At 43.5% G+C, this 13476-nt stretch overlaps 1 protein-coding gene across 1 annotated transcript in view; it reads left to right on the forward strand.

The window, feature by feature from the left end:
* Positions 1-13476, forward strand: part of Phlpp1 (PH domain and leucine rich repeat protein phosphatase 1) — a 222007-nt gene that overhangs the window by 99081 nt on the left and 109450 nt on the right. The window contains 2 exon segments of the mRNA NM_021657.2: positions 5709-5905; positions 8364-8489. Coding sequence (NP_067689.2) covers positions 5709-5905; positions 8364-8489 — 323 coding nt within the window.

Genomic DNA, 13476 nt, shown 5'->3' on the forward strand with positions numbered 1-13476 from the left:
CTAGTGAGATCAGAGAAAGCATTGCAAGTAGTAATAGCTGGCAAAACTCTCAGTTTTGACCATCATTTCTAAGTCTTGTGTATAAGAAATGTGAAGGAATAGATCAAACATCAGGTTGCAGGGAGCTGGGGACATATTCAGCTGGTAAAGTGCTGACCTTGAAAGCACAGGGACCCTAGCTGACTCCCAGCCCTCACTGAAAAATGCCTGCTGTGGTGTCACGAATGAGTAATCCCAGTCCAGGAAGGTAGAGACATGGGAAACCTTGTTGCTAAGGTTGTGGACAGAGATTCTCACACTTAGGATTGTCTTCTGGCCTGCACATGTACACCCTTCCGCTGCCATGCATTAAAGAGAAAAACCAATCGCTTAAACCTATCAATAAGGAGAGAATCTTAAAGGCCAGCCAGGTAGCAGGGGACATGCACACTTATAGCAGCACTGGTGCTGGAAGGACACCTTGAGAATTCTGAAGAAGACTGTTAACCAGAGTGCAGTGAGATATCACTAAGAAACAAGAGGGCTCGCTTATACACGGAAGCAGGCAGACTTTATTATTAGCAGATCCGTACCACAAGAAAAGGCCAACAGAGTGAAAATAACCTCACATGGATTGGATTTATATAAAGTAGTGAAGAGCACTGGAAATGATAGATATGAAAGATATTAGAGTTCTCTCAGTAATTCAATGTTTATAGTAAAACTTAAAAATGTTTGGAATGTAATTTGAGGAAGTTTGGTAGACTCTTGCTTTTAATGCCAGCATCATTTATTTTCTTGAGGTTGGTCACATGAATCCAATTGCACTTATCTGTCAGATGTGATGTTTATGCACAGTTATCTTCATATGTGTATATATATATATATATGTATTGTGTGTGTGTGTGTGTGTGTCTGTGTGTGTATGTGTGTGTACATGCATGCAGGTATCGAAAGAGGCCTGGAGAAAGTGTTGAACCCACTGGAACTGGAATTATAGGCAGTTGTGAGCCATTTGCTTGGAACTGAACCAGGGCGTCTGCAGGAGCAGTAAGTGCTCTTAAACTCTGTGTCGTCCCCACAGCCTTCTATACATGCTTTTTTTTTTTTTTTTTTACATGCTTTTTTCTTAATTTTACTTCTTCTAGAGTTCATGCCTTTCTTTCATGTTCTTTTTCAAGTGACTTTATGTGGTACAGAAACACTAAGTAGCTGGTTTATAGTGAGCACACAGTTGAAATTCATGGGCATAAAGAATACATTTGTTGGAGGAAAATCTTACTTTGCAGATTAAGTTGTAGATGTATTAAATTTTTTAGATTTATTGCCATAAAACAAAAATTTTGTTGGCGATGCTGAAAGCAACATTTGGTTGGTGACTACCAGGATTCCAAAATTGTAGGTCTTTTGGAGTTGCCAGAAAGTCCAGTGATCCTGATACATGTCCCTGACCACATTCTGAGAAACGTTGCCTTAAGCCGTGTGCTTCAGGAAAGATTTCCTTATTCCCCCTAGAATTTTGCATAGGTCTGGTTTATAGTGGGTCCTTCCTTCCTTCCTTCCTTCCTTCCTTCCTTCCTTCCTTCCTTCCTTCCTTCCTTCCTTCCTTCCTTTCCCTTCTTTCCTTCCTTTGTTTTTGAGGATGGCTGCTAGGAGTTTATTTTCTTATTGGTGCAAGGCAGGGTATAAGACCAGGAAAACTTAGTGCTGTGAACCAGCTTCTGCTGGTGTCTGTGGCTGTAGCCTTCCTAATTTACTGGATGAATGGATGGAGCTCTGCCCTAGCACCACTTAAGCTTGGGGTAGCTAATGGGTTTGCCAGCTCAGGATGGGTCGATGGTGTTGGCCTGCCCAAGATAGATGACTGACTTTTTTCTTTATGGTTTCAGGGATGATCAGGCTTCTGGAGGGTTGGGGAGTGTGTGGGAAGGGAGGGCCTTTTGCTCAGGAGACTCTACTCCTGTGTCACTGTGTCTGTGAATGGAAGGTGACTTCCTGAAAAAGAAGTTGGCCCATCAGTGGCCTGGGTCGACCTTGGGGAGACCCGGGATTTGGGGCAAGGTATCCCCGGTGTATGTTTTTTGGGGTACCAGACACTTCTCAACTAGCAGTTGTAGGACAAGGAGCCTAGATGTCGCTGCTGCTGGAAGTGATGGCTGCCATGCTTCATTCAGGGCTTGCATTCTGCGGAGACCTCAGCAGTGACTCCTTCTCATGGGCCACGGTGTAGTCATGGGTAGCAGTGCCTGGGCATTAGGCTGTGGGGCCTATTTGCAGGGATAACCAACCCAAGGAAGACCGCTATTCGAGGATGTGCATGACACGAATGTGCATACTTACTCTCCTACCTGTGCAAACCTGTGGTGGACATGTCATTCCCAAAGCCAGGAATTGTACTGTACAAAATAAATAAAAGGGGAATTGTCTTTTGATGTGGGAGAGGAGTGTTCAATAAGTCATTAAGAAGCAGATCCTTTAAAATCATGGTATAATTTCCTATAAGGATCCTTAACTCCCTTCATGGGGCAATGTCTTTTGTGTGTATGTGTTGGGGGGGTAATATAGATCACCATTAAAGAATATTACATACGTATATGTATGTATACATGCATACATATATGCATGTACAGCAGAACAGAGGACAGCTTGTGGGAGCTTTCTGTGCATGTACCGTGTGGGTACCAGGGGTTGGATTCAGAACTCCAAGCTTAGTGGCAAGGGCTGAGCCTGCTGAACCAACTACCTCGCTGGCTCTAGATCACCAGTTCTGTTAGTGCCAAGTGAGCAGATAGAAGAGAATGTGTGTGTGTGTGTGTGTGTGTGTGTGTGTGTGTGTGTGTGTGTGTGGCTTTAAATGTCTGCTGTCCTATGTCTGTTTTAGCCTCAAATGTTTGTTTTCAGAGCATGTCCTGAGTCATGAGAATGTCTTGAGCTTACAAGGGGTTAGAGTAACATTTCTACAGCCCAGTCTATACCCATTGGCTTAGCTTTAGACTGGCAGAGAACAACTTCTTTGATGTTACTGGTATTTATTAGAGCACCGGCAATTGGAACAACTTTAAATTAAAAATTTTGTGACTACATAGTGATAGCTAAAATGATTCCAGTGTTGGAGAATAAGGAAGTTTGACACAAAGGAGGGTGTGCCTGTGTGACTGCCCAGGTGTGTATTACCTCAGTCACCTCCATATTCCCAAGAGGGCAGCTGGTACCCAGCCAGTTCTGCAGGCGCATCTGATATGGAACACCCAGGAGAGAAAAAACTAGAGAGAAATGTACTCGGGACAACATGGCTGTGGGTGTGGGTGTGGGTGGGGTGAGGGTAGGTAGGATGGGGTAGGTGGTGGGGATTGGCTTCCGAGTGAGCTCTTTAGTGCTTTCTAAGAACAAACCTGTCTCATCCTTGGATCCCATGACTATTTGGAACTCTTGGGAATTTTCCTGACTAGAACATAAAAATCCAGTTTTTGTTGATATGTCCATTCTATTAAAGGTTTTTTTCTGGCCTAAGTCCATATGTCTGGTAGTTGCTTGGGCTTTCTCTAGGAAGGTATTTGGATTTACTGAATTGAAGGGCTCTCTTTATATACCCCAGATTTTGCTTTTTCCTCTTCTGTCTCTATACTCATTTGCAAACCTGAATGAATGTGATAGATCCTTTGTGTCCTTGAAGCCTCCCTGGTGTGGTTAGATAATATGTCTGCCTCTCTGCATTCACACGTGTACAGAGGTGTGGATGTATTTAGATCGGATCCTTTGTTGGAGAATGTTCTTTTATTTCACAGTCAAGGAAGTTGGGTTTTAGGATTCAGGTATTATTTTAGTCCATTTTCATTTCCCTTAGAATCTTATCTGTTCCCTACCGTCTCCTGTATGGGAGAGAGTCTGTCACATACAGAGGTCTCAAACTCCTGTAGTAGCAGCTGGTATTGGTTGTCAGCTTGACATACGTGCGGAGAGGGAACAAATGTGAGGAACTGCCTCTCTCAGATTTCTCTGGAGCATTCAGTGGGACATTGTCTTGGCTACTGATTGATAAGAAGGGCCCTGCCCACTATGGGCAGAACTATGCCTGGGCTGCTGGTCCCAGGCTGTCTAAGAAAGACAGCAGGTAGAGAGCAAGCCAGTAAGCACTCCTCTATGGTCTCTGCTTCAGCTGCGTCCTTCAGGACCCTGCCTTGAGTTCTCACCCTGGCTTCCCTCAGTGACAGCCTGTGACCTGTGAGCTGAAATAAAACCCACCCCACCCCCACCCCCACCCCTGTCAACTTACTTTGGGTATTGTGTTTATCACCACAAGAGAAAGCCCAGTAGGATGCCAGGCATCTTCCTGTCTCAGCATAAATGAGCATGTGCAGAGCGAACCGCGACAGTGGCAGGTTCTGTGTGTTAGGAACAGTCTCCTGGCTTCTTATGTGCTGTGGGCAGATGGGCACCGGTGGGCCGCGGCACAGACCCCTTCCTGTGGGCACTGGCTCAAATGTGACTAGCTGTACAGTCACATTTCATCCTTGCCAGCCAGCATAAGATTGCAAGGGTGAAGTAGTCATTTTATAAAAACAGTTTGGTATGCTGGAAGAGGAAGTAAATGAGAACATGCTCTTTTATTAGAAAATAGCATATCTGCCCAACTGTGTTTATTGGGTGGGTTCAAAACTCTGACTCCTCTTGAAGTTGGTTTTAAATGCTGTTGGCTCTTCTTGCTCCATGCTCCATGGGCGTCAGGCAGCTCTCAACTCTTGGGGTCTTTGCTGCTGTGTCTTTAAAGTTTAAAGTCTCATTTGTGTATTTTGTGCATGTGGTCACGGAGTGTGCCTGTGTGAAGGCCAGAGAGCAGCTTGTCTGGGAGTTAGTTTTCTCCTTCCACTGTGGTCCTCGGGATCAAACTAGGCTCGTCGGGTTTGCTGGCCTGTGAACCATTTGCCCATTTTTAACAATACCGTGTCTCTTGAACGTTTTACTCCCCCGATCCTTGGCAGCTAGACTTCTAAATACCTCACTTCTCACGTGTGTCCCAGTGCTGGACATGCGTCTCTTACTTCTCTCTGATGAATTCAGCATCCGACGTTGGTTGATGTTTCTGTAGCGCTATCAGTGTGGTGTCAAGTCAGCAGAGCTCCTGCTGCTGACAGTGTTGGTGTGGGGTTCACGTCCTTCCTCAGGGCAGTAGCTCCTGAAGCCTGTCCCTGCCTCTCTAACGTACAGTGCCGTGCTCTGTCTCCTCTGGTCTGATGGTGGGCTCCTGTCAGAACATTCGCTTCTCCTTTCCTCTTTAGTAAGTGAACACTGCACTGGGTTGGTGTGCAGGGAAAACCCGCACTTAGTCCTACTAAGACTGATTGTTAATTAAATGTGAGATGCTCAATGTTTATTTTCTATCTTGACTCATAATATTTTCTTTAGTTTACTAATGACTAGCCACCCCATCTCTAATATAAAATAAATGATAAAGAATAGGAACTGAGAAAGGCCTGAAATAGTCTTTTTCTTGTGTTTTTTTTTTTTTTTTTTTTTTTAAAGATTGCACTTCACTTGATAGCAAAACAGACATCAGGAATTATTACGGTTGTTTTATTACCATAATTCTACAATGACTTTGACTATTTAGTTATAAGTTAGTTTTAACTCTCTAAAATGATTACTTCCTCATTAATCTGGTATACTGCTGAGAGGGAAAATGCTCATTTTTAAAGACTAATATATTACATGTTTGCTTGTGTTTGCCTTAGGAAAGCCTCATAGCACTGGGAGCTCTGAGCGGATTCAGCTCTCGGGAATGTACAATGTCCGAAAAGGCAAAATGCAGTTGCCAGTGAACAGATGGACAAGACGCCAGGTCATTCTGTGTGGGACGTGCTTGATAGTGTCGTCTGTGAAAGACAGCTCGAGTGGGAAGATGCACGTTCTGCCTCTCATTGGTGGAAAAGTAAGTAAAGCTAGAATACCGACATGTACTCCAGCAGTAGTAAGGACCCCCTCCATTTCTGTAGTCAGAGGGACATGGATTTGGCTGGTCTGAGCTCTCACTTTTGTGAGAGTGTCATTATTCTGTTTTAGAGTGCAAATGATAATGCCCTTATAAGGAGGCATCCTGTGTGCTGTCGGGTGCAGGACACTGTTCCTAGGTCTGCATGTAGGCATAAGCAAGTGTGATGGCAGAGGTTAACTCCTCCTGGTGCTGAACTCGCCAGGACTAACATCCTTAGTTTGTTATGAACTGGAAATGGCACTCATACTCAACAGGTATTTCCAGCATTATGGTGACTTTTCTTTGGGCATGTTAACTATTTTACTATGCCTGTTGCTTATAAAATAGAACCTTTTTTTTTTTTTTTGAGGGAAGTATTAAATTCTCTACTGGTTAATTATAAAAAAGTATTGAGTTCTCTGTTGGGGGATAGCATCACTATAACCACATGCCAATGTTTACTGTTTTGTAAATGGTGTAATTTGTTAAAAAGGGGAAAGATTTGGATAAGAAATGGTTTGTTGGAATTGGGAAAACATGAAATGAGTTCTCTTTACATTTTTTCCCTCCTGGATAGGAAAGGAGGTAGAAAATGCAATTGGAGGAAAAATTAGAAGCCAATTTTCATTAAAAAAAAATTCCAATCTTAAAAAGGTTGACGGATATCTGATGTGTTCTAAGATTCAGAATTGAAGATCAGGCCATATGCGCACAGTGTCTCTGAGGCTCTGTAGTTTGGTCTGTCCTTTGAGTGCCTTCCCCTCTTCTGCATGCACTCGTTCTGGGAAGGTTGACACTCAAGCATCGAGACAGGTGTGTGGCCAGACTGAAGGACAGGTTTGGGTCAGTTTACTCTCCATTCCGAAAGCACTGCTTGCTAACCTCTGAGCATTAAGGCTGGTGAGTGAACTATGTATCTAGTCAAGGATGACTTGAAGTCCTGGCGTTCCCGCCTGGGATTGCAGGCATGCGCCATCACACCTAGTTTCAGTTTCACGTGGTAGTGGAGAGTGAACCCAGGCTGACACATGCCAGGCAAGAGTTCCACCGAGTGAACACATCCAGTGCATTGCGTGCAGCTTACTATTGAACATTGTGTCTTTTCATGGATTGCTGGAAGTTTTGTCATTAATGTTGCCATCATACATGATTATTTTAAGATGCAAATGTGTTTAATGTTTGATGTTGTTAGACCTAAAGAAAGTCTGTCTCTCTGTGATGCTATGAATTTGCATAGGCGAATGTGAATATAACATTATCAAATGTCTTTTATGGGGGAAGGCACTATGTTTGATCTAAGAAATGAAAGTCTTGATCTGTGCCTTTGAACAGCTACATTCCATATCAGGAGATGTGGGGTGGGAACATCATCGCCTACATTATAGCTGTAAGAGAGAATCAGAAAGTAAGAGCACTGTAGGAGGTTAGTAAAAGGCCAGAACTTTGAAGACAGAAAGAATTTTGTAATGAAAGATGTAATGAGATAATAGAACTTGAAGGGTGAAAAATCTTTTGACATATATAGTAGAAACAAGACTGTACTCAGAGAGGCAGAAAAGCTCATGGAGTGTTCAGGTAAGGTCAGAAAAAGCTAGCTATAATTAGCATTGCCATTCAGAAACGCAGCCTGTTTCCCAGGCCTGTTATTGGACAGATTTCTACTATTGAGTGGATTGAAAGTTAATAGCTTCCGCTTTTCACAAGCAGATCTTGTCAAACCTGCTTTGCACTGTTTTCAAATAATGCAGCTTGCTGAAGAAGACCTAAGTCTTTTAAAACCTGTTGACCCAGTTGGGAGAAAATAACTCACTCTGTGTAATTTGAGCTCTCATTAATGTTTGTGTATTTCTTTTTGTCATCCTGTTGGTAAAGAAAAACAGATTGAATGCAGGAACCCGTTTCCTCTCTTTTTAGTCTCTGTGGAAGAGCTAGAAGTAAAGTGTGGTGTAGGCTGGTCAGAATCTAGTGGTGGTTGTTGTCGTATCAGTTTTCCGAAACTCACCAGAGCTTGATCAGTTTACAGTTTTCCAATAACAAGCATCTACACTGTTAAAGAAAGCTGACTTGGACCAGTGAGTTGTCTCCATGGGTAGTGACACTTGCTGCCAAGCCTGTTGACCTGAGTTTAATTCCTGGGACCCACCTTGGAAGAACAGAACTGACTTCTGCAACCTGTCTCTGACTTCCATATGTACCTTAGCCCCGGGAGCACAGACACACACAGGAGGAGGGGAATTTCACTTGGGTGGTGAGTTCTAATAAAGATAAAAACGCCCTTTCTGGATTTCCTTGTAACTAAAACTGGTTGGTCAGATGCAAGAACAGCTAAGAAGAGCATTGTGGGGAGAGGCAGGTCTGGATAGGGAGCTGTCCCCACCTCTGCTTCACTTGTTTTGTGCTCTGCATCTTTCCTCAGGTGGAAGAAGTGAAAAAGCACCAGCACTGTCTAGCGTTCAGCTCTTCCGGGCCCCAGAGCCAGACTTACTACATCTGCTTCGATACTTTCACGGAGTACTTACGATGGCTGCGTCAAGTCTCCAAGGTAACAGCGCCTTCGCGCCTGCAACCCGGCTTTGTACCTTACTCAGTTCCAAAACGCAGTTTTCTGCAGAGTGTTTTTCTTTCTCAGACTAGTGACTAGCAACTTTGAGTGTTTAAAAGCTAAGTACGGGTGAAAATGAACACCTCTCACTGATTGGAGTTTAGTGTCACTGGCTTTATCTCCTAGCCTCAAACAGCATTTTAAAGAAATGTTAATGGATGTGTCTCCCTCCCTCCCTCCCTCCTCCCTCCCTCCCTCCCTCCCTCCCTCCCTCCCTCCCTCCCTCCCTTCTTCCCTCCCTCCCTTCTTCCCTCCCTTCTTCCCTCCCTTCTTCCCTCCCTCCCTCCCTCCCTCCCTCCCTCCCTTCCTCCTTTCTGTCCTTCCCTCCCTCTAGAATTTCATCTGAGTACTCATCTGTATTTCTCCTTCTCCCCCTCCAACTCTTCCTGTTCCCCCCATTCATTTTCAATGTTGTAACTTATTTAGTTCTTGGTGGTAGTGTTGGTGTGTGTGTGTGTGTGTGTGTGTGTGTGTGTGTGTGTGTGTGTGTGAGAGAGAGAGAGAGAGAGAGAGAGAGAGAGAGAGAGAGAGAGAGACGGGTAGGAGGATGAGTCCATTCCTGTTGCTCGTATGTGCATGTTTAAGGTTTGGGCTGACCTCTTGAGACTGGATAACTACCAGGAAGCTCATCTGTGAGCAAAGCTGATGTTCCCTCTTTCCTCAGCCACTCCTTGCCTGCAGCTCTTAACTGGGGGCAGAACCTGTGACTGGCCCTTCAGGAGATCCACAGTGCTACAGTAGTTGCATTCATTTCTTGAGATAGTCGATAGCTGTCTAATTGGACTTCGGGTCCACTCATTGGGAGGGGATTCATGCCTGGTACTGTAAATCTAGATCTAGCCAGCTCCTGGCGGCTAGAGAGGTCATAGATCCTAGAGAGAACATACTATGCCCATTTTCCTAAAGTGATATAATTTTTAACTGTATTTTAAATATTTACCCTTCTATTCCCAGATAAGTGTCCCTCTTGCCCCCCTCAAAGAAACTGTATTTGTGCAGCCTACAGCTGGTCACAATACCAAGGATGAGTGTGTGGGGTGCATAGAGCAGACTGATGGATCTACAATGGGAGTCCTACTAAGGCTCAGAGACAGGTGCTGAGGTTGGGCGGCAGAGTGATTGTAAGAACCCGAGAACCAGGACATCTTCTGTGAGATAGTATCTTCTACACGTGACATGAAAACTGCACTCATAGAATCTCAATAATATGGTTGCTTAAATAAGACCAGCATAATGAACCTTTACAATTTTTGTACGGAGGACGGAGAGATGGCCCTGTGGTTAAGATTCCTTGCTGATCTTCCAGAGGACCTGGGTTCAGTTCTTATCCCTAACATGACAGCTCACAATCCCCTGTAACTCCAGTTCCAGAAGCAATGAATAGAGATGTATGTAGACCAAAAAAGCCACACCCATTTAAAAAAATAAGTAAATTTTTTATTTGTTAGGTTTTAGTAAACCTTAAATTCATTGAGTAGACTGTAATGACCATCTTAATGTTCCAAATCAATGACAATAGATTGAAACTGCTTTAGTAACTAGCCCAGGACAGGACAAATACAAAACTACAGAATATGCTAGAAAGCTCACAAATGTCCCTCACCTTCTGATTATATTTTCACATACACCATTTAACTCTATGTAGTCTCCATTTTTCTTTTATTCTGCCTCACTAAGTGATTCCATTCTTTTTATTTTAGTCTGGCTATTTTATATTCCCCTAGTCCCATGTGTGTCGTGCATGTCTAGTTGTCCCATGAAATAGCACATCCGTGTATTACTCGAATACTATATACATAAGGTGAGCGAATGCCGATTTTCCAGTTCTCCGTGAGCAGGCATGTCTGCAGCTTACTGCAAAGTGATGGGCTGGATTGTTGCACTGAGTGCTCTGGCTCTGGGCGTGTGTTTTAAATGATGGTCTCTGGGGAACAAGAACATTACCACAGAATCCATTGCTATGGCTTTAAATTTCCAATCCAACTTGTTGTCCAAGTTCAGTATGATTCATGCTGCTGCACGATGGAGCTAGCAGTCTAGCAGGTGAGTAAGAGAACAACTGTAGACAGTTAATGGAAAAGCGGAGTGACGTTTCCCAGCTTTTCTGCATATTCCCTCATTTGGGTGACAGGCGAATTGCTGTTCTCTGATGAAGGCTGGCTCTTAGAATCTTTAGCTTTTCTCCCTGTCAGAGAAGCTTTGGCAGATTTTGGTTGATGGTTGATGGAACTTAAGCTTCTCCTAACAGAAGGCAAATGTAGGTTCTAAGTGCACAGGGAAGCAGTTCACAACTGCAGTGGGAAAGATGGTGCCTCCCTTTCAGCTTCATCCGTGGGCTGTGTGATATAAAGTATGTACATGCTTGCCTAATTGTTTTAACATTTACCGCGTGCTCGTAGCCATAGGAGACAAGCATAAAGAATATGCCTTTTTAAAAAATTTTTATTAGATATATTTCTTTACTTACATTTCAAAGGTTATTCCCCTTCCCGGTTTCCTGTCCATAAGCCCCCATTCCCACCCCTCCTCCTCCCCTCCCCCTATACATCCCCCTTATTGCCCCCCCCATTCCCCTGCACTGGGGGTCCAACCTTGGCAGGAGCAAGGGCTTCCCCTTCCCCTGGTGCCCCAACAAGTCTATTCTCTGCTACACATGCAGTTGGAGCCCTGGGTCAGTCCATAAATAGTCTTATGGAAGTGGTAGTGGTTTAGTCCCTGGAAGCTCTGCTTGGTTGGCATTGTTGTTTTTAAGGGATTGCAAGTCCTTCAGCTCTTTCAATACTTCCTCTAATTCCATCCCAAGGGGGTCCTGTTCTCAGTTCAGTGGTTTGCTGCTAGCATTGACCTCTGTATTGGACATGCTCTGGATGTGTCTCTCAGGAGAGATTCATATCTTGTCCCTTTCAGCATGCATTTTCTAGCTTCATCAATCTTATCTAGTTTTGGTGGCTGTATGTGTATGTATATATGATCCATATGTGGGTCAGGCTCTGAATGGCTGTTCCTTGAGTCGCTGCTCTAAACTTTGCTTCCATATCCCCTCCTGTGGATATTTTTCCCCCTTTTAAGAAGGAGTGGGAGCATCCACATTTTGGTCATACTTCTTGAGCTTCCTGTGGTCTGTGGATTGCATCTTGGGTAATTCGAGCTTTTTGGCTAATATCCACTTATCAATGAGTGCATACCATGTGTGTTTTTCTGTGATTGGGTTACCTCACTCAGGATGATACTTTCCAGTTCCATCCATTTGCCTATGAATTTCATGAAGCCATTGTTTTTGATAGCTGAGTAGTACTCCATTGTGTAGATGAACCACATTTTTTGAATCCATTCCTCTGTTGAAGGGCATCTGGGTTCTTTCTAGCTTCTGGCTATTATAAATAAGGCTGCTATGGACATAGTGGAGCATGTGTCTTTGTTGTATGTTGGGGCATCTTTTGGGTATATGCATGGCTCAGCCGTTAAAGGCTAGGCTCACAACCAAAACAATGTGCCTTGTATTTGATAGTTTTAGACGTGTACTCAGTGAAGTGACACTGTGGGTTTGAAGCAGTAAATCAGTTGCTGATATCCTCCTTCGCTCAGAGTACAAAGCCAGCACAAGTCAAAGCAAAATCCTTTCTTCTCCATTGAGATAATGATGTGAAACATAAGCCTCTTCTTTAATTGCTTGACCCAATTTAATGTTTACAGAAGTTTTTTTTTTTTTTTTTGAGCTGGGGACCGAACCCAGGGCTTTGCGCTTCCTAGGTAAGCGCTCTACCACTGAGCTAAATCCCCAGCCCCTACAGAAGTGTTATAACGAACTGTTTCCACATAACCCTTGTTCTGTTTCCTGAACATGTAGTCATGGTGCATCCATCAGAACCAGGGGACCGACAGACCTTATTGGCGTGCCACTCTGGACTGCCTTTGAGCTTGTGTGTGTCCTATAGTTCCTTTTCTGTTCTCTTTCTAATCTAAGGCACCACATTTCATTTAGTCTTTATGCTGTCTTGGCCCCGCTTCTGCGCCACAGCCTTTTCAGTCTATTTTCTATGACATTTTTCAGGAGTACAGTTGAGTTGTAGAATGTCCTATATGAAATGCTTTTGGTCGTGTACACCAAATATATAGTAATGTATATTAGGCTAGATTTGAGCTGCTTATATTAAAAACAAGTGAGATACGAATTCTTAAATAGTGAGGAGAGTGTAGATAAGAGCATATGTAGACTGCCAAGGAAACCACAGCAGATTATTCTGGTTAACACAGTTATAACAAAAAGATGGTCTATTCTAACTCTGTTAAGCATTCACTCAGTACCTTCTATTGGTCAGGTCTGTGATTTATTCATAGAGATTATATCAAAGAAAAGTTCAGTCCCCATCAGGTTCAGGATTGTGCTAATTAAGTAAATGGGCGAGAAAGCTATTAACAGGACGCAGAGGTAACCCAGAGGTGAGTGCTTAACTTGTGAATTTGGTTCACTGTACCCTCATGGCAGCTCAATGGAACTCCAATTCTGATGCCCCTTTCTGGCCTCCTGGGCACCAGGCATGATTATGATGCACATACATACATACATACATACATACATACATACATACAGGCAAACATGGATGCATAAAATGTAAAATAAACTTAACTACATTTCAAAGTATGTTTTAAAAAGAACTTAGCAAGTTCTCATAATGTGTAATACAAGGTGCTAGGACAAAGGGGTGGGGAAAAGGTACATTTAAAGAAAAATCATGGAAGAAGAGTGATTGAAGATCTGGTGGGAGAAGCTTTCCAGGTAGAGGGTGGAGATACGTGAAGGCCCTAACAAAGATGGTGTCTTAGTTAGGGTTTTATTGCTCTGACGACACACCATGGTCAAGGCAATTATAGTAAAGGAAATATTTAATTGGGGCTGGCTTACAGTTTCAGAGGTTCAGTCCATTAT

This window comes from Rattus norvegicus, chromosome 13 (genome assembly GCF_021556685.1).
Source record: "Rattus norvegicus strain SHRSP/BbbUtx chromosome 13, alternate assembly SHRSP_T2T, whole genome shotgun sequence".
Lineage (NCBI taxonomy): Eukaryota > Metazoa > Chordata > Mammalia > Rodentia > Muridae > Rattus > Rattus norvegicus.